Raw genomic sequence first — 24,383 nt, 5'->3', positions numbered from 1 at the left:
TGCAAAGGAGGGCAGTAGTCAAGAGTATTCTTTTTTACATGCAGTCCATCTTCTTGTGTTTGAGAAGGTACAAATTCCTCTAAAGCCCTCTTGGTCTTGTGCAGTTCCTAGAATAGATGCTTTGTCTGCAGGAGACCACACTCTACTTACTGTCGTTTTTGTTGTTGTTAAAGAATACTCTGAAGGCCTCAGATAAGAATGCCTGCCCCTTCCAATCTTTGATTTAACATAAGACACAATATAAAAATACTATTGTAAACTATTGGAACACATTTGTGGAACGTAGAACATGCAGTGCAGTTGCCATGACGATTGAAATTGAAATGGTTGAAGTGCCGGCCAAATGTCGAAAGTATTTAGCAGAAAGCAACTCTCCTCTAAATGTTCTGTTTATATTAAGATGACATTTACGATGAACTATCATACTGTATATTGTAACTATTTCTCTCCAGCATTGGACAATGTGCTGTGAAGGTCCCATGTCCCATTTAGAGTCTGAAAAGGGGAAGTCTATACTGTGAATTTTAAGACCCTTAATTCTCAATTATCCTGGAACTTAAAGACAGCCTTTCCATTTCTCGGTCATTCAGTCATGCTCTGAGAACTTTAGACGGTACTTTTGTTGTAGAGACTGAAACATCCTGTTCCCTAACTTACACTAATTCAAAATGTCTCACCTCTGCATGTTCCACCGTCTGATTGTCAGACAGAAGAAAGACGTCTTAACGACAGAATCCCTCTTTTGAAAAGGACTCGAGGTTTGGAGTTTGAAGGAAAAGGGAAAGTCAGGATTCACAAATGCCAAAATCTGCAGTTTCATCAAAAAGCAGTGAAGCCTGCTCCCTAACCCCAAGGACTGAAGGTCCTTCACAGACACCAGACAGTCACATTTATTCACAAGTACGACAAGAACATTTTTATTCTGAATACCATTTTCTTATTTTCTTTCTTCCAACTCACAAATACACTTGTTAACCCTCTTCACTGGTCCAAATTCCGAAATCATGTACCTTTACACACCATATAAACTTGCCAGAATAATCAGATTGATATCCGTATTGAATTTAAGAAACAAACAGTGAATTCCTCTGCAGAACTGGTGTTGCACTGCCCTCCAGTGGTCAACATCGGTAATGCCTTTCTTAGAGCGGCAGAGAGCATCGCTGGGTAAAATTCGATGCCTGTAAATTAGTGACTAATCTCCTGTAACAGGATGAAGCAGAGAGAGGAAACATCTAGCTGTCTGTGATGGACCAAGTAATGACAGAGTTGGTGTGCGGAGGATGTTAAGCTGTGTATAAGCCAGTCTGGGACCCACGTCGCGCTCACTCTACAGGGTTATATCATGTCCAGTTATTAAATCATAAACGTGACAGCAAGTAGCTTACCAATAAGCCATGGGGACCAGGGTGGGACACAGGCTGGTGACACGTCTCTGGAGTTGAAGTGTGAGACGTGACAGGAGAGAACCAGTCTGGGCTGTACGACATGGTGAAATAACCATTACTAACAAAGTCAATAGTTTGAGCAAGGCAAACATAAATTCCTGGTTTCTTATCATTATCGCCTTGTTGTTGTTAAGCAAGGCCTTGCAAAGGTAAACGGTGAAGCATTAACAATAAGGCTCTCATAGGAAACCAAAAGATCTGATCTGATCTTTAACTAAAACCTGCATTTACAATCCCCCCTCGTGTCAAATAACCCAAACATAAATCCGACAAAATAACAGATCTTAGTTCATTCATTCTGTTTATTGTCAAAGCTGGACAGAAATGAGACACTTCAAACATTACCATCAATCTAAGGTCAGGAAATAAAATGTGGCACAGACACAGTGGTAAAAAGTTAATTTATCACTGATGTCACTAAGCAACTAAACGTAAACATGAGTAGTAATTTCACGTAGAAACCAGAACAATATGATCTGAAGGCTGAACACTGGCTTAACCTTCAACAGTTCAAATGTTAATGTGTTTTACCCCAGCGTAAACTTTCTTTTTTACTATTTGGTAACTTCCTGCCCACATGTAAGAGATTAGTACATGGATTACATAAAAGCTCAATTTATTTGTTTTGCTTGCCACCTTTCTCCTTCTCAAACTGGGCTATCTGGCTGAAGATGTCGAGGAGATTAGCAGGAAGGGCCTTCTTATCACCTCCATCCAAGGAGCCCCGGCCGTTACGAGAAGTATTGGAGGGAAACTGGTTATCTCCCTCCGATTTCCGAGCTGCCTTGACATCCTCATTCTTGCTGGACCTGGCTCCAACCTCGTGCCTGCCGCTATCCGATCTCCTGGAGAGATCACTCTCCTTCTTCCCGCCATCCGATCTCCAGGAAGCGAAACTGTCCTGGTTAGAGCCGTCAGATCGTCTGGACGAAGTCTGGCTCTGGGACGGGAGCTCAGACTTGCGGGAGTATTCGGACCCCACTGAGGAAGTCGAGGACAGCTTCCTGTGTCTGGGGCTGCCCAGGCCCCTGGAGGCCTCCCTCTCGCCCCCGTTTCTCTCCTTGCTCCTCTCCCGCCTGCTGCTCCCCCCGCCTCCTCCTCCTGGCCGGCCGCTCCCGCTGGGGCGCCCCTCCCCCTCTGCTCCATCCCTCTGTCGGTCTGCCGCCTGGGGGGAGGAGCCCGGGGAGTCTGAGCGGTGAGGGGAGGGGGACAGGGAGCGTGGGGCCTGCTTCTGGCTGTAGGACTCCCTGTCCCACTCTGTCACGTCCGCCCCCGTGTACTCCCCCCCGGCCCCGCCCCCGGCCCCCCGGCCGAGGAAGGAGGCAGAGGTGTTGGCTGGGGCCGGGTACCACTCCTCCTCGTCCTCCTCCTCGTCGCGGGAGGAGAGCCTGCGCTGGCGTTTGCTCCCACGGGACGAGCGCCTGCGCTTCCTCTTCCGTTTCTTGGACTTCCTGTGTCCGGAGGAAGAGGACGAGGAGCGGGCAGAGCTGCTGGAGGACGTCGAGGACGAACTCGACCGCTTGCGTTTCTTTTTCATCCTAGAGAGCGTGGAACAACAGAACTAAGACTCCAGGTCGTCGTCACTTGAGTGAACGCTTAGAACTCAGGACTTCTTCTAAATAAGACCCAGATATTTACCAAATAAAAGCATGTTTGTATGTGTGTGAGTACCTGACTACACGGGACGGGGTTACCTTTGGTTTCCATGGCACGGTGGATTTACCTTTTCTCTTCTTTCAAGATCTTACGCAATTTCTGGGCGCTGCTCTCCGTGGTGTTCTTAGCGTCCTCCAGCTCCTTAGCGGCCGCCTCTTCTCGCAGTTTCATCGATTTCTTTAACGCAGCCAATCAACAGAGTACAATTGCACCCCCCGCGGTTCGAGCGCACACAGACAGCCAGGGGTGCAGAAACCCCAAACCAGAGGTTCATCCATTCATTTTAGAATGCGATGGAAGTGTGAAGGAGCAGAGGTCGAACAAGTTCATACACACAGGCAAGGTTTGTGAAAACACAGACAGAGGCAGGAATTTACCGATCAAAGTGACAGGCCAAGGACACAGAATATAGCAGTTTCAATTCCCCCAGTTTGAAGAAAAAGAAAAAAGAGGGGTTTTGGAGTTTACCGTTTGAAGACCAGGTACAGGACACCAACCATCACAGTTAGAAGGCGGTTGTTGGGTTGTTTATTGGTTGTTTTCCCCAGAGAGACAGGCGACGAGTGAGGCAGCCAGGCGGTCAGGGTGGGGGCCCAGGTCACAGGGACACAAACAGAAGGAAGCACCTCATCAGTATTACACAATACCTCAGCAGTATTACACAATACCTCAGCACTGTACACTGGTTAGCACTGGAGATCAAAAGGTGAGCAACACGAGGCATATCTTTGTGACAAGGTAGGTCCCTTCCAGAGTGTTTTATAGCACTTGGGGTGGCAGGATGTGAGACAGTTGGTAGTAGTGCAGTCTATTCTCTGGGTCAGGTGAGAGGGTAGGTGAGGTGTGTGTTCTCTGGGCCAGGTGAGAGGGTAGGTGAGGTGTGTGTTCTCTGGGCCAGGTGAGAGGGTAGGTGAGGTGTGTGTTCTCTGGGCCAGGTGAGAGGGTAGGTGAGGTGTGTGTTCTCTGGGTCAGGTGAGAGGGTAGGTGAGGTGTGTGTTCTCTGGGCCAGGTGAGAGGGTAGGTGAGGTGTGTGTTCTCTGGGCCAGGTGAGAGGGTAGGTGAGGTGTGTGTTCTCTGGGTCAGGTGAGAGGGTAGGTGAGGTGTGTGTTCTCTGGGCCAGGTGAGAGGGTAGGTGAGGTGTGTGTTCTCTGGGTCAGGTGAGAGGGTAGGTGAGGTGTGTGTTCTCTGGGTCAGGTGAGAGGGTAGGTGAGGTGTGTGTTCTCTGGGCCAGGTGAGAGGGTAGGTGAGGTGTGTGTTCTCTGGGCCAGGTGAGAGGGTAGGTGAGGTGTGTGTTCTCTGGGTCAGGTGAGAGGGTAGGTGAGGTGTGTGTTCTCTGGGTCAGGTGAGAGGGTAGGTGAGGTGTGTGTTCTCTGGGCCAGGTGAGAGGGTAGGTGAGGTGTGTGTTCTCTGGGCCAGGTGAGGTGTGTGTTCTCTGGGTCAGGTGAGAGGGTAGGTGAGGTGTGTGTTTTGCCCAGCTCACCTGGATGAGCAGCTGGATCTTCGTCATGGCCTCCTGGGCGTCAGGGAAGGTGCTGTCCAGTGCCAGGGCTCTCCGGTAAAGACCCTCGGCGGTCACCAGCTTCTCCTGCTCCTCCAGCCTGACTCACAGTCACATGGTTGGATTAAACATGGAACCTAATCCCGAGATAAGCAACCTACCCAATGCCGCCCGACTAGTACCGCAAGTACAGTTATTGTCACCATCAACCGCAACAATGGTTACGATGGTAGGAATGTATCGATGAAAGGAAGTACACTCACTGCCCTCCGCGCTCCACCAGAGTCTGACACAGGTACTTTTTCGCGTTCCTGTGAGTGGGACAGCTCTCCAACGCCAGCTCAAAGTCGCTGATTGCCTTCACAAGGCTGCCCTTGTTGGCATACCTGTGGAATATAGTTTACTTTTTCCTCTTCTGTAATCAAATCCCAGACCAACCGGGTCACAAAGGACAGCGCGGCAGAAACGTGTTTGACTTCTCAGGAGTCACACTTACAGAGCTCCCCGGGCAACCAGAGCCTCTGTGTTGTTGGTGTCGATCTCCAGGGCTTTGTTGTACTCATTCATAGCTTCGACGTGGCGGTTGTGCTTGAAATGGTCCACACCGGACCTCACACTGAAACACAAGAGTATTGGACACACTGAAAACGTGAGTCAGGAGGGAGTCAGGTGGCTGAGCGGTGAGGGAATCGGGCTAGTAATCCGAAAGGTTGCCAGTTCGATTCCCGGTCATGCCAACTGACGTTGTGTCCTTGGGCAAGGCACTTCACCCTACTTGCCTCGGGGGGAATGTCCCTGTACTTACTGTAAGTCGCTCTGGATAAGAGCGTCTGCTAAATGACTAAATGTAAATGTAAAACGTGTATACAGTGCAACATGGGGCCCAAACTACTAACTAAAATGTGTGGATGCAGAGCACAGGGAAGGTTAGTTTGGGTTCAGAGAAGGCATGATTTACAGGTTTGGTTTTCCTCTCAAAAGGTTGGCACTTGTCCCACATACCATTTCAGTGCCCACGAGGCAGATTGTTTCTTTCTGAGAGAAATGGCAAAGTCCTCCTCCAGGAAGTGTTTGCTTGAAAATGGAAAGATACAATGACAATAGCTTCTTTGTTCCTACTTCGAAAAACAAAGATGTCCTCCCTGTCAAAGTCAACTTTATTGTCAATCAGACCATGCAACAAGTAGTTACACAGACAATCGAAATTGCGTTTCCCCAAAGTCCAAATATGCAAGTAAAACAACATTATAACATTTGACATACTCATGCAAACAGACATCAACAGGTTAAAAACAACATATACGATAAAAACAACATATAGAAGTAAAGTGCTGAGAATAGCAGCATGGATACTATATGTTATTGTGCATATGAAGTGCATAGTGCAGACATTGAACTTAGTTAAAAAAAAGAAATAATTTCGCAGTCAGATTGGTGTATGTGGCGCAGGAGAACCTGTTCATGAGATTTTCTTGAGTCTTCTCTCTCACTCCCTACCTCTGTAAACCCCTCATTACTGACGGAGGACGGGTATCACTGACCCCAACCTTCCCCAGGAGGAACTGGACGATGGACGGGTTGGAGTACCCCAGAGAGCTCCTCATTACCCTCTCGTAGGTCTCTGTGCTGTCGTTGGCCACGCGCAGACTGCGCCTGGACACACACACACACACACACCATGAGCACTGCACAGCTGGGGGGGGTTGAGAACAAGTATGTTTCACCCCCGCTCCCTCCCACCAACACACAAGAAGTTACATTTTGGGACAGGTCAAGTTCAGTTTGGGACGGTTCATTTTGCACGTCGGGATGGTACTGGGACAGTGAGGAAAAAAGATAGTTGCGAGCCCTGCCCCCCAGGCCCTTCTAAGAATACAATTCTGTCCCGTCCCCCCCCACAAGCGAACGGCTTCTTACGTGTAGTGCAGAGGGAGGTCGTCCTTACTGATGACCCCCAGCTTCAGTCTGGACAGACTGCAAGAGAGGGAGGAGGGCTGGAGAGAAATGGTGACCTTCTCGTGGTAGCGGTCTATGTCTTTCACTCCAGCTAGGGGGCAGCAGAGGTCACAGGGGTCAGATGGACAGAACCGTGTGGACAGAACTCTTCAGTCATATCAACCCCTGGATGGAGAGTCTCCCAACCCCTGGATGGAGTCTTCCAATCCCTGGATGGAGTCTTCCAATCCCTGGATGGAGAGTCTTCCATCCAGAAGGACCAGGGCAGTCACTCCCTCCCCCCACCACTTTGACTCTCCAGAGGAACAAGTAGTTGACATTCACAACCCAAAACAGTAACGGATAATCTCCCCCCCCCCCAGCTAATCCACTGGCACGCCCAGTAACTTGCCCCATCGCTCAGACAATCAGCATTCACCTCTGATCAGATCTCCAATCTGGTAGTAAGACAGTGGGTCGTCATGGTTTCCGTTCGAAGGTACATCTCTTGTAGGGCACAGTGCCTGGGGATGGGGAAAGAATAGAGCTCTAAAGCACAGCGCAATACCCCTGACACTCAAAGCAGAACGACTAATGAGGGCCGGGTCCGCAAGAACGCTTTCCAGAGTCCAATTCAACAACACAGGCTTCACCGTCGATCGGCGCACGAGGCATTGTAAGAAAACATGCAGAAGGACAGCAGTCATTACCGAGAGCTCCAGGTCTTCGATGTCTCTCTCCAGCCCTCCGCCCATGCAGATGAGCGTGAGGAAGAAACCAAAGTCTCGGATGTTGTTGATCCTTCCGATGACGGCGTCCCCTCTCTCTACGTCCCTGTAGAACATGTTCCTTCTGTCCTCGTAGGACACCTCCATGAAGAGTTCCAGGGGGGGCATGATGGCGTAGGGCTCTGCACACAGTACTGTCTTCAGGCACCATAGCATTCATTTACAAATATATTTCGGCTGAATGTTACACACACACAGAGACACTGTTACACACACACACACGTCACACTGTTACACACACACCGCGGGTACTCACTCGCTCTCCTTTTCTCACGCTTGAACTTGACAGGACATGAAAGGCCTACCTTCTGCCTCCTCATCCAGCTCCACCTCCACCGGTGCAGCAGACCTCCATGAAGGTGCAAACAGAATGTCCGCTTTCCTAGCAATGAACTGCTCCACCATGTGGCTGCCCACTCCTCCATCTTTCCTAGAAGAGACAGCCACACACTAACGGTCATTTGAGGACTGTAACACAGTTTCACTCTTGTAACGGAATCCTAGATTGTGATGCATTAAACTATATCTGTTAAATGTAAAAAAAACAAACAACAAAAACATATCTTGTTTGGATGAGATGATTCTGTGACGGTTTTGCCATCATGTGCGGTACCAAGCCAAGTTGCTTACCTTTCATAGCTGACTTTAGATAAGTCTGGGGCAACGTCTTTGAAGTCTGGATTTTCACTCTGTTCACATGACAGATGGGCGTACAGGGACTGTCCGTGATAGGCCAACGATTGCCTCAATAAATCTCTATCCATTGTCAGTTGCTAGTTGTTGTCGTCGTATGTAGCTAGTAGTCTAGCTAGTAGTAAACGTTAAGCTAACTAGCAAGCTCATCATGTGCACGTCATCCTGCAAATACGGGGGAAATAGTTTAGAACCTTAGAAGTTGTATAGCAATGTTACATACCGATCATATTTGCTATTGGTGAACAGTCCACTAGCTAGACAAATTCCTAGACAGTTTGCTACTATACTGTAACGTAGGTTAGCTAACATTTTCTATGTGTTTTTTTGTAGCTAGTGGTAGCAGGCTGCTGCACAAAAACAGTGTGCAGCACTGTTGGGTGGCGAGAGAGACTTACTATCCGACCTCCAGCTAATTCAGCTAAATGCTTTAGCCCCACAGGTGAAAATCTAAAGAAGTTGTATAAAAGTTACAAACGGCGTTCGCCATTAATCGGCGTGGAGCTGATAGCAAACACTTTAGCTAGCGATACAGCGTGTGTTACATTTTAGCCTTCCCCCTCTCTCAAATAAATCAGCAGTGGGAACTTCCGTTTACTGGTTAGTGTTGGAGAAAACATTCCACTACCAGCAACATTGTGTCAGCCATCCTGAACTTAAATAAGTGGATTTAAATAATAAACCGTGAATAGTATGCATAGGATTGACAATACTCCATCTGAAGCCGCGCAATATTAGTTGCTACTGGCTGATGATGCTCTCCCGGAGCTGCCGTTGTGTTCGACTAACCGCAGAGGGCGTTGCTGCACATTCTGACGGCTGCTACTGTAGCCTACTTAAAATATGGTGACCTCTGAGGTACTGGCTGGCTCTGTGATGAGTATAAATAACAGAACATGTGTCCAGATTAGTGTTAAGGGATGACATAACTACCCCAACCAATATTTTTAAGTTTAACTCCTTTATTAAGCAGTTACAGTGGGTTCACATATTCGGACAACTTACCCAATGTGCTGTGCTTGTCCATTAAAGATTTTGTTCTTTCTTTTCTTTAGGTTGGTTATTACAAATGTAACTCGTGCATGCAGTCAAAAAAAATACACGTTTAGAAACATTTCAGAGAAAATGTACCTTAATATATTTACTTTTAGATAAACATATGTTACTATGCCTGAGGTGGTTAATATGATCACCAGCGGTTTACTCTTTGGAATCAACAACAAACCGCGAATAATCATACAGCTTGCACCCGTGGATGTAATGTATTAATGTGGTCCGTTTCTGATGGGTCACATCTTTCGGTGCATCACCTGTTTGACTCGAAGCAGCGCCACCTAAACCGTTTCACCGTACATTTTGACAACAGATGACCAAGGAGCCTGACATCATTATTGAATGAGCAAAATGGGCTAATACATTTCATTAACTGTTCCATAATGTTGCGTACCCATTTACCACAGTCAGAAGAGTCAACATCTGGAATTAATCCTAAATCAGCCTAACATTAACCTATGCTTAAAAACGTATTTATTTGGCATATTTCTATATTACCTTACGGGAAAATACCTAAAAAAAGATTTGTGTGAGTAGGCTATTTGTTGAAACAGTCAAAAGGATAAGGTCCAATAAAGTTGATTTATTATGATTGGCAAGTTGATAAAATGTCTGTCTCTAACCTATGTGAAGTGGAATTGGTTGCTTATCCATGGAAACCTGTTTCACAACAATCTTTGTTGATCAGTTATCGGCAGTACTTACGACCGGTATGACTGGTTTTTGCCCTTCTTATAGGGATGACAGGTTTTATCAAGTGTCATATTCACCTGCGCAGTCTAGGAGTTACAGCCAGTAAACTACAAGCACTTTTGGATTAAATTATTATTACGGCATAGGATAAGGACTATTATCAAACCATAATGATGAAAAACAAACTTATTTTGATATGTTTAGCAGGTGTTTTCTGCACGTGTGTTACAGGAACAACCAGTAAGGACTATCTACTATTAATATATTGTTGTAAATCCTGTCTTAAATAATGTATTATTTGCATGTAATGTATTTCTAAATGGTTTTCAAATGGATATTCAATGTATCGAATCAAATATATTGGAGCCTATCACTAATCCACTTTAGCATACAGTCAGTCCTTCAAGGACTTGTTAGGATTCCTCCATAAGGAGGAAACCTATTGTTATTGTTAGTTTTATTGGGTGTGCTCAAGCCTTCGGCGAGAGCACAACCTTTGTTCTCTCACATATATATTTATTATTATTTATTTTCGCTCCCCTAAAACTCAGTCAATATTTGGACTACATACACAACGGCGGTGTCAAAAGTTTCGTCTTGGTAGCGATTGAGTTGCTTCTATTGGAATTTACGTTCCGTTGCATGGTTTAGGCTTCAGTTAAGTTTTTGTGGCCAAAAGTGAAGCTAACGGTGGCTAATTTGCTAGCCACAGTCACTGACCTTACTAACGTCACTGCGTCACTAACGTCACGAAAACACGCGTGACTACCTGTAGCAGAACATTCGTTTCACATCTGTTAACTTGGGGGATAGCTAGGCTAACTATAGCTTTACTGCAAGGCAGCTGCAGGAACGCCACAAGCAAAGAGGCCAGGGTGATAACTATTTACTCATTTTACTTTGTGATGTGAAACACAATTATGAAATGTAATGTACAATATTATCTGATATTATTAAGGAAGTAGGCCCACATCTACTTTTGGAAACGGTAGTCTACTATTTCACTGAAGCATTAGCATCATGACATTAGCCTCTGTTGCCCGGGCAACACATACCACAGTGGTCTATGATGCATCTGTTTTCAATCTTTAAAATAAACATTCCTCACAAATACATTTTCGTTGTAGGATTTATTATGACATTACATTACAAGTAAACGATTTGTGGGTGAAATTATCATTACCTGTGGTTTCAAACCAGTGTTGCTCACTGCAACGCTGTAGCCTACGCGAGACACTACAAAAACATCTACACAGCTGTTTAGGAAGTCAAACGGCGACAGAACATGTTCAGCACTCTCCTTACTTAAATCAAAAGTCTATCTAACTGCTAACCTTAACTTCATTGCCACAGCCTAAACTTTGTCAATCTGTTCATGAAAGTAATTAATTTCAGCCTAAACCGTACAACGGAACGTTAAATCCAATTCAACCAACTCAATCGCTACCAAGACGGACACAGCAGTAGTCTAGTGTACTGTAGTAGTACAATTTACCGGGGCAGCTTCTCCACACAGGGATAGCGCACTTTGCGTTGTTACTGTTGTTACTTAATGATCGCTACCAGTGAGCTTTTCATGAAAGCGATTTTCCTCTAAATAAATGTCAAGGTTATTTACGTTTTTGGGGGCATATTTTCAGTTAGAAGATGGTACTGTTTGAATCGCGATTCAATCTTCTACTGCCGGTAACGTCGTAGAATAATCTTCAAAGGGGGTTCTTTATTCATGAATGAATGCAATGAGTAGGCTAAATTCATGAAAATATCACGAGAAGGGAAAAACTTAAAAGGACGTTTACGTCATAGAGATCAGGTCAATTTTTACACCGGTCTACCAAATTTATTCGTTTTGATTCAACGATGAGGATGCCTTTTGCAGGGGAAATGAGAAGATCTATTTCATTCTACACTTCACTCGTATTTTCAGTTGTAAATGAGCAGCTTTTTTTTAAATCTATGTAATCTTTATAAATAATAAGTATGCATTTTTATATAAAATATACAGAAATATCAGTTTTAAAAATGTCATAAAAAAACGGACCCCTGTGCAACCGACGCAAGCAAGCACACCCTACAATTTCCCCAGAAATTGTACCCTCTCTAGTTATTATTAGGATTCCTCCATAAGGAGGAAACCTATTGTTATTGTTAGTTTTATTATTATTATTATTATTGTTATTATTATTATTATTATTATAGTTCCATGGGAGTCAATGGCAGACCCTAGAACCCTTGGATAACTTTTTGTGTAATTTGGCACACTCATTAAGGACAGTTCCTTCTATACCTACACCAAGTTTCATGTATCCCATTAGACCACTCTAGCGCCACCAATGGGTCAAAGTTGGACTTGTGTTTACACATGCAACTTTTGAACCGTTGATTTTCAAAAATGAGGTACCATTGGATTCCCTGGATCAAGACGTCAATTTCCGGTTATATAGATTTTCCGCTATTTCCGGTTGTATCAAAAAGCTTTGAAAGCCTACTCCTCCTACAATTTTTGTCATATCTTCTTCAAAATGACCAGAGATTATCTTGAGACCAAGCCTCACAAAAGTTATCCCATGGCGTTTTGATTTTCTAAACCGTTTGTCCGGCACAGCCAATCAAAATCAGCAAAAAAGCAACCAAACAGGAAGTTGGGTCAAATCTCAGCAAATCTTTGAGATATCAACACCTAACTTGGTATATCGGTGGAAGACACTGCATCATGTTACCATGTGCAAAGGCAACTTCATAACTCCAAAAATGATTGATATAATGCAAATCGAATTTATCGCTAACGCTAAAGTAAGTAAGTAAGACTTTATTTATATAGCACTTTTCATACAAGAATTGCAGCTCAAAGTGCTTTACATAAAATCAACAAAAACAATAATACAAGTGTTGATCTAAAACGTTTAACAAACCAAACTAGCCAAACTCTATCTGCAGTCTCTCGAATCCATCTTGAACTCTGATTCAATCACAAGTTCTTGAAGACTCTTGAGAATGTTGACTGTAAGATGAAAAGTTGAACTTTGGTGAATATTTGAAAAATGCATGCTTGGCTAATTGTTAAGGAAATTTCCAATGAAATGTCTCCCCTGCTCCTCAGCGCACGCTCTCCACATTCTCACACACAGCCTTTCCCTTGACACATGCGCAAGCTTGGCGAGACGCATACACAACATTTCAGGCAATTGTGGGCTGACCAAGCCCCCACTCATTGCTTGGTCTTTAGCAAAGGACCATGTGGATCTTGATGGTATTGCATTTCCGATTTTGTATGCAATGGTAAAAAGTTCTCAAAATCCTGAAACATTGATAGTATAGGCCAAGAGTAACTACCACACCACAAATGGCCCAATATCACCCATAAGTGACGCTACAGGCCACGCCCTGATACACAAAGATACAAGGCTTTCTGAAATGGGTAGGCTCACCAAGCCCCCTCCCTTCACTCCTTGGCTTGAAATAAAAGCCTTTGTGGATCTTGATGGTATTGCATTTCAGATTTGGTATCCCATTGGTAAGTCTACAGCATTGATGTTTCTATACAGTGACAATTTGTGAAGAATATACATTTTTCAATGGTTCGCAATGTTAGGAGGAATCCGCCATTGCTGCTTGCAGCTATATTTTTTTATTGTATTTAATAGTCTGATTATATAGTATTCCCTATGTGTGGGATGCAACAATGAGATGGAAAATTCTGAAATATGACGAGCATCATTAGCCTGTGTAATAATTAGGCCTGCTAATAATTTTATTTAGTTTGGTTTGTCCTATTTAGTTAATCAATCACAATATTTGTTGTGGCCATATGCACACCTATTCTGTGAGATATTCAGTTTGAATCAAATTATTGACTATATGTATCCCAACATTTAGATGTCACTGTCGTTTTCAAGTTGGGTATTTATTCCATACAATGATGTATTTTTATTCAACAAACTTTTATTTGCAACTACAGCAGAAGCCCCAACAACTACAACAGATTCTCCAACAACTACAACTGAAGCCCCAACAACTACAACAGATTCTCCAACAACTACAACTGAAGCCTCAACAACCACAACAGATTCTCCAACAACTACAACTGAAGCCCCAACAACCACAACAGATTTTCCAACAACTACAACTGAAGCCACAACAACCACAACAGATTCTCCAACAACTACAACTGAAGCCCCAACAACCACAACATATTCTCCAACAACTACAACTGAAGCCCCAACAATTACAACAGCTGCTCCAACAACTACACCCTTAACAACTTTCCCAACAACTACATCCCCAACAGCAGCCCCAACTGTTTTCTGCACGTGTGTTACAGGAACAACCAGTAAGGACTATCTACTATTAATATATTGTTGTAAATCCTGTCTTAAATAATGTATTATTGGCATGTAATGTATTTCTAAATGGTTTTCAAATGGATATTCAATGTATCGAATCAAATATATTGGAGCCTATCACTAATCCACTTTAGCATACAGTCAGTCCTTCAAGGACTTGTTTTAATTGTATTTAATAGTCTGATTATATAGTATTCCCTATGTGTGGGATGCAACAATGAGATGGAAAATTCTGAAATATGACGAGCATCATTAGCCTGTGTAATAATTAGGCCTGCTAATAATTTTATTTAGTTTGGTTTGTCCTATTTAGTTAATCAATCACAATATTTGTTGTGGCCATATGCACACCTATTCTGTGAGATATTCAGTTTGAATCAAATTATTGACTATATGTATCCCAACATTTAGATGTCACTGTCGTTTTCAAGTTGGGTATTTATTCCATACAATTATGTATTTTTATTCAACAAACTTTTATTTGCAACTACAGCAGAAGCCCCAACAACTACAACATATTCTCCAACAACTACAACTGAAGCCCCAACAACCACAACAGATTCTCCAACAACTACACCCACAACAGCTGCTCCAACAACTACATCCACAACAGCTACTCCAACAACTACATCCACAACAGCTACTCCAACAACTACACCCACAACAGCTGCTCCAACAACTACATCCACAACAGCTGCTCCAACAACTACATCCACAACAGCTACTCCAACAACTACATCCACAACAGCTACTCCAACAACTACACCCCTAACAACTTCCCCAACAACTACACCCACAACAGCTGCTCCAACAACTACATCCACAACAGCTACTCCAACAACTACACCCCTAACAACTTCCCCAACAACTACACCCACAACAACTTCCCCAACAACTACAACAGCTGCTCCAACAACTACAACTGTAGCCCCAACAACCACAACAGCTGCTTCAACAACTACACCCACAACTGCGGCTCCAACAACTACCCCCAAAACAGTTACTCCAACAACTACAACAGCTGCTCCAACAACTACACCCACAAATGCTGCTCCAACAACTACCCCCACAACAGTTACTCCAACAATTACAACAGCTGCTCCAACAACTACAACTGAAGCCCCAACAACCACAACAGCTGCTCCAACAACTACAACTGAAGCCCCAACAACCACAACAGCTGCTCCAACAACCGCAACTGAAGCCCCAACAACCACAACAGCTGCTCCAACAACCGCAACTGAAGCCTCAACAACCACAACAGCTGCTCCAACAACCACAACTGAAGCCCCAACAACTACAACAGCTGCTCCAACAACTACAACTGAAGCCCCAACAAACACAATAGCTGCTCCAACAACTACAACTGAAGCCTCAACAACAACAACAGCTGCTTCAACAACTACAACTGAAGCCCCAACAACCACAACAGCTGCTTCAACAACTACACCCACAACTGCGGCTCCAACAACTACCCCCAAAACAGTTACTCCAACAACTACAACAGCTGCTCTAACAACTACACCCACAAATGCTGCTCCAACAACTACCCCCACAACAGTTACTCCAACAATTACAACAGCTGCTCCAACAACTACATCCACAACAGCTGCTCCAACAACTACATCCACAACAGCTACTCCAACAACTACATCCACAACAGCTACTCCAACAACTACACCCCTAACAACTTCCCCAACAACTACATCCTTAACAACTTCCCCAACAACTACACCCACAACAGCTGCTCCAACAACTACATCCACAACAGCTACTCCAACAACTACACCCCTAACAACTTCCCCAACAACTACACCCACAACAACTTCCCCAACAACTACACCCACAACAGCTGCTCCAACAACTACACCCCTAACAACTTCCCTAACAACTACATCCACAACAGCTGCTCCAACAACTACATCCACAACAGCTACTCCAACAACTACACCCCTAACAACTTCCCCAACAACTACATCCTTAACAACTTCCCCAACAACTACACCCACATCAGCTGCTCCAACAACTACATCCACAACAGCTGCTCCAACAACTACATCCACAACAGCTACTCCAACAACTACACCCACAACAGTTACTCCAACAACTACACCCACAACAGTTACTCCAACAACTACAACAGCTACTCCAACAACTACACCCACAACTGCGGCTCCAACAACTACCCCCACAACAGTTACTCCAACAACCACAACAGCTGCTTCAACAACCGCAACTGAATCCTCAACAACCACAACAGCTGCTCCTACAGCAGCTCCAACAGCAGCCCCAACAGCTGCTCCAACAGCTGCCCCAACAGCTGCCCCAACAACAACCACAGCTACTCCCACTACAACCACAGCTGCACCTACAACAGCTGCTCCCACTACAACCACAGCTGCACCTACAACTACAACAGAGTCTCCAACAACAACCGCTCCTCCTACAACCACCGCTGCACCAACCACAACAGCAGCCCCATCAGTTCCAGAAGTCAAGTTACAGTTCAAACTGGAGCAAACATTCTCAGAGGACCTGAAGAATACATCCAGTCCAGAGTTCCAAGCGTTGGCAAATTCAGTAACAACTGCAGTGAGTTAACTTTATATTTAGTTTAATCATAGTATTGGGCATGGACTCAGTGTTATGTTTGGTTGATCATGACGCTATCATTGCAATATGTTTTAAACTGTTTCCTCTTGAAGAGATTTACAGGTCGCCTGGTAATATCTCAGTGTGAATGTTTTATTTTATTTTACACAGCTCAACAATGTCTACAAAAACAAATATGGATCCAGCTTCATTCGCACTGAAATTCAAGGTTTCAGGTGTGTAAATGTGCATTTACAGTTTTTCACAATTGCTAAAACACATTCTTGAAACAGTCACCCATTTTCTCAAAACTGTAAACACAAAACCTCATCTTCAAGCACTATTTACAAAACCTCTGCAAAATGAAACTTTCGCCTCAAAACAGTTTTACCTGACCTCAAAATCAAACTTTCGCCTCAAAACAGTTTTACCTGACCTCAAAATCAAACTTTCGCCTCAAAACAGATTTACCTGTGCTCAAAATCAAACACTGCTCTCAAATCATAAACAAAGTGATCAAAATGATATACACTATCAAGCAGTCAGTAAACAATACACCAAAAAATTGAAAACACATTGTTCAAAACATATAGTCCTCAAGGAGAAGTACATTTTTACGTAATCTCAAAACAAATTTCATATTTATCCGTCATTGTCTTTTGATGAACGAAAACATGTTCTATCATAGTAGCTCAACATTTATCAGAAATTACTACTCTGCTTTGCTCTTTGCAATTTTTCTTGTTCTTTCTCCTCCTCGTACCCCTATACAGTACTATACCCTGCATCTCACTACTTACAACTCACTCTTGTTCTTTGTTGATATGAACCTGCAACCAGTCTAAATCTATTGAGCAGTCAGTACTGTTACTGTAACAAATGGAAAGTACAATGTTCAGGGCCATACCATTTGTTCATTGTACAGTATAGAGCCTACAATGCACTGTACTACAGTATACAATACTATACAGTAAAAGTGACAACAATCTAAGGAGTAAACATGTGATCAATGTGCTTCTTCTTGTCTTTGGGCTGGATCAGGCCAGAGCACTTTGTCGACATCACAAGCAATATTTTCCCACCTTCAACAACCTGTTTGCTCTCTGAACTGGCTTATATTGGTTGTGTCACATCATTTGAAACAAGTTAAATCAATTTTGAGTGGTTGTGTTTTGTCAATGACATGTTTTCTCTATTTGTATTTGATTGTTGCCATTTGTGTTTACCAGTATGGATGACATGTGCATTAGAGTGCAGAATGTGTTTTGAGAATGAGAATGTGTTCAGAGTGTTGCTGAAAAGTCTAAGTGAGATCTGCAAATTGTGTTTTACCATGTGAAATGGTTTAAGGTATTGACAACAGACTGCACAATTAGCTACATGAGTTCAGGCAACTGAGAACTTTGTTCAGCCAATGGGTTTTAGTGTTTTAGCAATTGAGAAAAACTGTATTAAAATAATACTACTATAATAATACAACAAACTGTTGTATTAGACAATTAGACAATTTCGGATAATGGTACTCTGTTCATCGACATATGTTATGATTTTACAGACAAGGGTCAGTTGTGGTAGATACTGTGCTGGTGTTTAACAACATCAGTTCAGTCCCTGAGCCCACTGATGTGGCTGCCACTATGGTGGACGCCTTGTCCAGCAACAGCTCCAACTTCTCCCTCCCAGTGAACACATCTTCAATTGCGGTGACAAGTAAGATTGGGATAAAACATTTTATTTCCAGAAACATAATACATTTAACTATTATAGATTAACAACGTAGAGAAGTGCTGATGGTAAATAATTTATGTCAAACTGCTCAGATGAGGATTTATATTTCTGCATTCTTTTTTAATGACGTGACAATGTGAGACTGTAATTTATTGTGTTTAAAACATTTGTTTTCAAACAGGGGTTGTCTCATCAACACTAGCTCCAACAACAACCACAGCTGCACCCACAACTACCACAGAGGTTCCAACAACAACCACAGCTGCTCCCACTATAACCACAGCTGCACCTACAACTACCACAGAGGCTCCAACAACAACCACAGCTGCTCCCACTACAACCACAGCTCCACCTACAACTACAACAGCTGCTCCCACTACAACCACGGCAGCCTCAACAACAACCACAGATGCTCCGACAACAAAATCTGGTTCAACAACAACCACAGCTTCTCCCACCACACCAACAGCTGCCCCAACTGCTGCTCCAACAGCAGCCCCAACTGCTGCTCCTACAGCTGCTCCAACAGCAGCTCCAACAGCAGCCCCAACTGCTGCTCCTACAGCTGCTCCAACAGCAGCTCCAACAGCTGCTCCAACAGCAGCCCCAACAGCAGCCCCAACTGCTGCTCCAACAGCTGCCCCAACAGCTGCCCCAACAGCTGCCCCAACAGCAGCCCCAACTGCAGCTCCAACAGCAGCTCCAACAGCAGATCCAACAGCTGCCCCAACAGCAGCTCCAACAGCTGCTCCAACAGCAGCCCCAACTGCTGCTCCAACAGCAGCCCCAACTGCAGCCCCAACTGCTGCTCCAACAGCTGCTCCAACAGCAGCCCCAACAGCTGCTCCAACAGCAGCCCCAACTGCTGCTCCAACAGCTGCCCCAACAGCAGCCCCAACTGCAGCTCCAACAGCAGCTCCAACAGCAGCTCCAACAGCTGCCCCAACAGCAGCTCCAACAGCTGCTCCAACAGCAGCCCCAACAGCTGCCCCAACAGCAGCCCCAACTGCAGCTCCAACAGCAGCTCCAACAGCTGCCCCAACAGCAGCTCCAACAGCTGCTCCAACAGCAGCCCCAACTGCTGCTCCAACAGCAGCCCTAACTGCTGCTCCAACAGCTGCCCCAACAGCAGCCCCAACTGCTGCTCCAACAGCAGCCCCAACTGCTGCTCCTACAGCTGCTCCAACAGCTGCTCCAACAGCTGCTCCAACAGCTGCTCCAACAGCAGCCCCAACAGCAGCCCCAACTGCTGCTCCAACAGCTGCCCCAACAGCTGCCCCAACAGCAGCCCCAACTGCAGCTCCAACAGCAGCTCCAACAGCAGCCCCAACAGCAGCTCCAACAGCTGCTCCAACAGCAGCCCCAACTGCTGCTCCAACAGCAGCCCTAACTGCTGCTCCAACAGCTGCCCCAACAGCAGCCCCAACTGCTGCTCCTACAGCTGCTCCAACAGCTGCTCCAACAGCTGCCCCAACAGCTACTCCAACAACCCCACCCTTAATAACTATCCAAACAACTCCAGAACCTTTTCGAGGTAGGCAATGTTTTTGACAATGATCTTAGTCAAAATGTATACATAAAGTATATAAAGCAATAGTATTGGAATATTGACACATTGTGTTGCTTTGGCAACTACAGTATATACATACCTATGTAAGGTTAGGATGTTAATTATATACATTAACTTGAAACCAGTTTTATTAATTTTGTATCAACCGGTCCTCCTCCTATAGTCCTCCCTTTGTGAAACATGCACATACTAGTTCTTCCTTGACAACTGTGCTTGGATAGTAACATTCCTTTTTTCTAACATGACTCCCTTAGACTTGACTGCACTGCTATACGGACAATTCAAGATGACCTCTACTGTTCAGTTGACAAACGAAAATGTCACAGCTTTAATTGAAGAGGTGAGTATGTGAATATGTGTGGCCACCAATTCAATTTAAGGAATTGCTGGAATCAACAAAAATTTATCAAAATGAGTGAATTGCCATAATGACTGACAAAAGATTCATGTGAAAACTTTTCAGCTTTTGTTGAATAATCTTAAAACGCCCGTCAAAGTCACAGTGAGAAGATTCCAAAAGACTGTTGGACCGTGAAAGTACACAGGTCATGTACCTGTCATGTGACAGCTAAATCTCAGCTGAACGTTTCATATGCAACGTACTGTTTCTTTTGAGTGTGCTTTTGACATATTTTGTAGAATATTAGTCAATAAAAATACTGTCTTGTTAAATCTGTTGTTCTGTTTTAAGCAAATTAGCATTAAGCCATGCAATACATTAAAAAAACGTTTTAATTCAGTCTTAGTTTTAAAAATAAAAACATTGAAGTATGAAATTATTTTGAAATATTAATATGATAAAATACCCCATGGGCTGACATTATTACAACATACAATGCATCAAATTTCAATTTACGAAACAATGTTGCCTTCATATGATGTCCTAAAATAACTCACACTGACACTTTTGAAGAGCCACTGTCATTTGAGAATGTGATTGGTGCACAGGAAACGTATAGAGTTATGTTGGGTCGACCACCATTTCAAAGTGAGTTAAAAGTGTAGCTGATCAGAATTTGTCCAGAGCCTCAAGACTTGTTTACAGCCTTCATCAACAGGTCCTTAAGGCCAGGCGGAGTGGTTATTCTCCGTAGAAGGTGCTGCTCCATGGTGGTGGTGGTGTAGGGCAGATGCACAATGATCGTGTGTGGGTCCTGGCTAGAGAATGGGTGAATGATGTCCCATGATAAGCCCAATGGAGGAACATGATCTGCTCCTGTGATGACGGCAAGGAGGTCCTCAAAGGAGAAGGTGGTCTGGTTCTCTGTTTGAAGTAGCAACAAGATGAGTTAGTCTCCGTTCTGGTGTTTTTTTGTTGAGTTTCATGTATCCCTTGTGTTACCTTTGGGTCATTGTGACCCTTCAGTCATTGTGATCCACCAACCTGTTGTGACAACTTTACCCAATAACCAATAAAGTGAAGCATTTTCTTTTAACCGTCGCGCTGACTCAGATCCCCCACAGTGCGAATGTTAAAAGAAAATGCTTCACCTTGTTTTTGTATTGGGTAAAGTTGTCTCAACAAGACGATGGGGCGTTGTGACCCGAAGGCAGCACAAGCGTTAAGTTGTTGATAGACAACATTAAACCAGTTTTGTCATAGTACTGTTTGCACTGTCCCTGTGTGTACTGTACTGCCATTGCATGCTGGCTCTGCGCATCATCAGTATAAACATGAAACCAAGTGAACTGATCAATTCAGACAGGACAGAAACTACCACTGACCATGAGGACAGTTTCCCAACAGGTGATGGTGCTCTCAGAGGCTGTCAGATCAGATTCTGGGAGAGGCAAGGAGACCTGGAACATCTCGAGAGAGACACAGGCTCTGAGGTGTTTGTCATGACAGGCAGGAAGGCCGCAGAGTGAGCTTTCATGATATCCCATAGACCACCGCAGCTGTTCACACCCTCTGTAAACTGTGAGATCATGCTATCCAGCCTGGGGAGAGGATCAGAAGTTTTCACAATAAAAGCGGTTCGATGGTTGTTTAGCACGATAAACCTAAACCTTTTTTGTTTATCTTGGAAAATGTTGTTTAGTTTGATTAATGTATAATATTGATTAATGTATAATATTGACTATTAAGTTCATGTTTAGTTTTTTTCCTCTTCTGTTGTATCTTTATATTGTTTTAATCATTGTATAAATGCGAATAAACAAACAAACAAACAATACCTTGAAACTTGAGATTCCCCTGTCCATTATTTTGGCACTGCAGGCTGACAATTCTTTCAAGTATTCCATTCGATTTTTTAGATGGATCTATTTGGTCCCAGTTCTGAGTACTTTAGGTTAAGTATCTTACCTGTGGTAGATGTAGTGTTCGACCACACAAGCATAGATGGAGGGAAGCTCTTTGGTGTGGGCTGTGTAGATCTCTGGGAGGCCACATCCTGCCACCCACTCACACTGGCTGGGACCGAGCTTCTGGACTGAGCCACAATTCAGTAGCTGCAGGGCATCCACCAGCACCACCACAGAGAATGAAGAAGGAATGGGTGTAACGTTTTGAGGTTCAGTTAGTTTCATACTGCATACATACTGTATTCTACACCATGACACACGTATACAGTTGAACTGCAGAAAAGGTCAAATATTGGCCCTAGTACTGCAGCACAAACTACTAATCCTGCAAGAATGAGTTACAGCAAAAGTACTTATTCCAAGTATGTGAAAAGTCTGAAGTACCTGTTGCAGTTGGACCTGAATGTCTGCATCCGCCACCTCCCTCCAGTCGAAGTCCTCCAATGAGGGGTTGTGGCCACACATGAGCTGGTAGAGGGCCGGGTGAAGGCAGCGCAGGCCTGGTCCTCCATGGCACAGCGACCAGCCCACCAGTGCTCCAGCAGCAAAGTAGCGCCTTTCTTCCAAGGCGACCAGGTCATAGGTCATCAACAGAAGGCCCGGTTGGCCCTCCAGTAGGGAGCTCTCCTGCACCTCCAGCAGAGCCAGTCTGCAAGCAGAAGCGGTAGCACAAAGAGACCCCCGAAGGGATTATTGGGTAATTTAGTAAATACAAACTAGTTACCTCGAACGTTGGCAGGGAAACGGGTACCTAAAGAACTCTCTGAGCGACCCGTCGTGGCCTTGGTCCTCCTCTCCGACGAGGTGGAGGATGGGAGTCGTCCTGAAGCTGAAGGAGGGATTCTTCAAGGCTGCGAAGGCACTGCTGAGGATTGCCGACCTCGGCACATGGAAATGGGTCTGGACATCTGCGGTCATGTTCTGTTCCCTGAACAGTCTGAGGATGGCATCTACTTCCAAAGTCTCCTGGAAAGACTAGCAGTACTTCATAGGTGAGAAGACTGCTGAACTGGTGTTTCTCACCCTTCCCTGCCTCTACCCACCCCCAAAGAAAATGACATTGCACAGTATTTATTTATTTGTAATCTTTTTTTTTTTTTTTGTCATTTAGCAGACACTCTTATCCAGAGCGACTTACAGTAAGTACAGGGACTTTCCCCTAAGGCATGTAGGGTGAAGTGCCTTGCCCAAGGACACAACGTCATTTGTCACGGTGGGTAATCAAACCAGCAACCTTCAGATTACCAGCCCGATTCCCTAACCGCTCAGCCACCTGACACCCGACATAACACACCATACACAACTCTAGAACATTCATCTCTTACTAATTTGAAAACTTACCTCTTCAACAGTTGGGGTAGATAAACGGGATACCCTAATTTCATCCAGAGGGTTAACGTCATGTATACCATCTTTATTGGCATCCAAACATAACTCCTGTCTGAATGAGAAATTGAGATTTTTTTTTGAATGAACCGTGCCCTGTGTACTCAACATAACCGGTCATGTGGGTTGTATAATTTCTTAGTCATTTTCTTGGAACCGTCTATAGCAACCAATTATCAGATTAAAAAGGTGTACCTTTTCAAAGTTTTAGCCCTGTCAGCCACACAGTCACTTTTTGTCTGTACAAAACAAATAAGCAGACAGATGCTTTCAATCAAAATCACACAATGGAATAGTAGAGTGCACCAAAAACAAAACAAAGAGGAATGCAACCAGAGTAACTTAAGCCAATTTCCTCCTTTGTCCATTTTCAGTCAGGGTTATTTCTAGAGAGAGCCGGCAGTGTTTACCTCAGTGTAGTCATGGTGACAGAGGACATAGAGGGGTCCGTGTCCTGTGATCTTCAGTACCTGCTTCCCAGTCCAATCCGACTGAAGCGGTAAGTCAGGGATAAATAACACCCGAGAGCCCTGCAGACACTGGCGCACGCACACACACACGCACGCACACACGCACGCACACACACACGCACACACACACACACACAAAAGTAAGTCTATTGTGAAGAGCCTAGTCGGCTTCCATGAATGTAATATTAACTACCTTGAGGTAGGTGAAGGAGACCGCCTGCCC

At 44.4% G+C, this 24,383-nt stretch overlaps 2 protein-coding genes across 2 annotated transcripts; one reads left to right on the top strand and one right to left on the bottom strand.

Annotated features, from left to right (window-relative positions):
- Nucleotides 1-1,732: 1,732 nt before the first annotated feature.
- On the bottom strand, nucleotides 1,733-8,754 carry ttc14 (tetratricopeptide repeat domain 14). The gene is made up of 13 exons (XM_067229783.1): nucleotides 8,417-8,754; nucleotides 7,956-8,183; nucleotides 7,631-7,755; nucleotides 7,248-7,447; nucleotides 6,977-7,061; nucleotides 6,520-6,649; nucleotides 6,100-6,255; nucleotides 5,605-5,676; nucleotides 5,099-5,218; nucleotides 4,866-4,988; nucleotides 4,585-4,702; nucleotides 3,172-3,281; nucleotides 1,733-2,986 (listed from the first exon to the last, which is right to left on the bottom strand). The coding sequence occupies exons 2-13, from the start codon at nucleotides 8,087-8,089 to the stop codon at nucleotides 2,065-2,067; spliced, it is 2,295 nt and encodes a 764-aa protein (XP_067085884.1). The 5' UTR covers nucleotides 8,090-8,183; nucleotides 8,417-8,754; the 3' UTR covers nucleotides 1,733-2,064.
- Nucleotides 8,755-14,346: 5,592 nt separating this feature from the next.
- On the top strand, nucleotides 14,347-20,669 carry LOC136935783 (GATA zinc finger domain-containing protein 14-like). The gene is made up of 6 exons (XM_067229447.1): nucleotides 14,347-14,366; nucleotides 14,649-15,152; nucleotides 18,897-19,078; nucleotides 19,907-19,961; nucleotides 20,252-20,337; nucleotides 20,461-20,669. Exons 1-5 carry the CDS (start codon nucleotides 14,347-14,349, stop codon nucleotides 20,331-20,333), a joined length of 843 nt encoding a protein of 280 aa, XP_067085548.1. The 3' UTR covers nucleotides 20,334-20,337; nucleotides 20,461-20,669.
- Nucleotides 20,670-24,383: the final 3,714 nt, after the last annotated feature.

This window comes from Osmerus mordax, chromosome 26, assembly GCF_038355195.1.
Source record: "Osmerus mordax isolate fOsmMor3 chromosome 26, fOsmMor3.pri, whole genome shotgun sequence".
Classification (NCBI taxonomy): domain Eukaryota; kingdom Metazoa; phylum Chordata; class Actinopteri; order Osmeriformes; family Osmeridae; genus Osmerus; species Osmerus mordax.
Note: the sequence above shows the minus strand (reverse complement) of the source record. Positions and strands in the feature narration are given on the sequence as shown.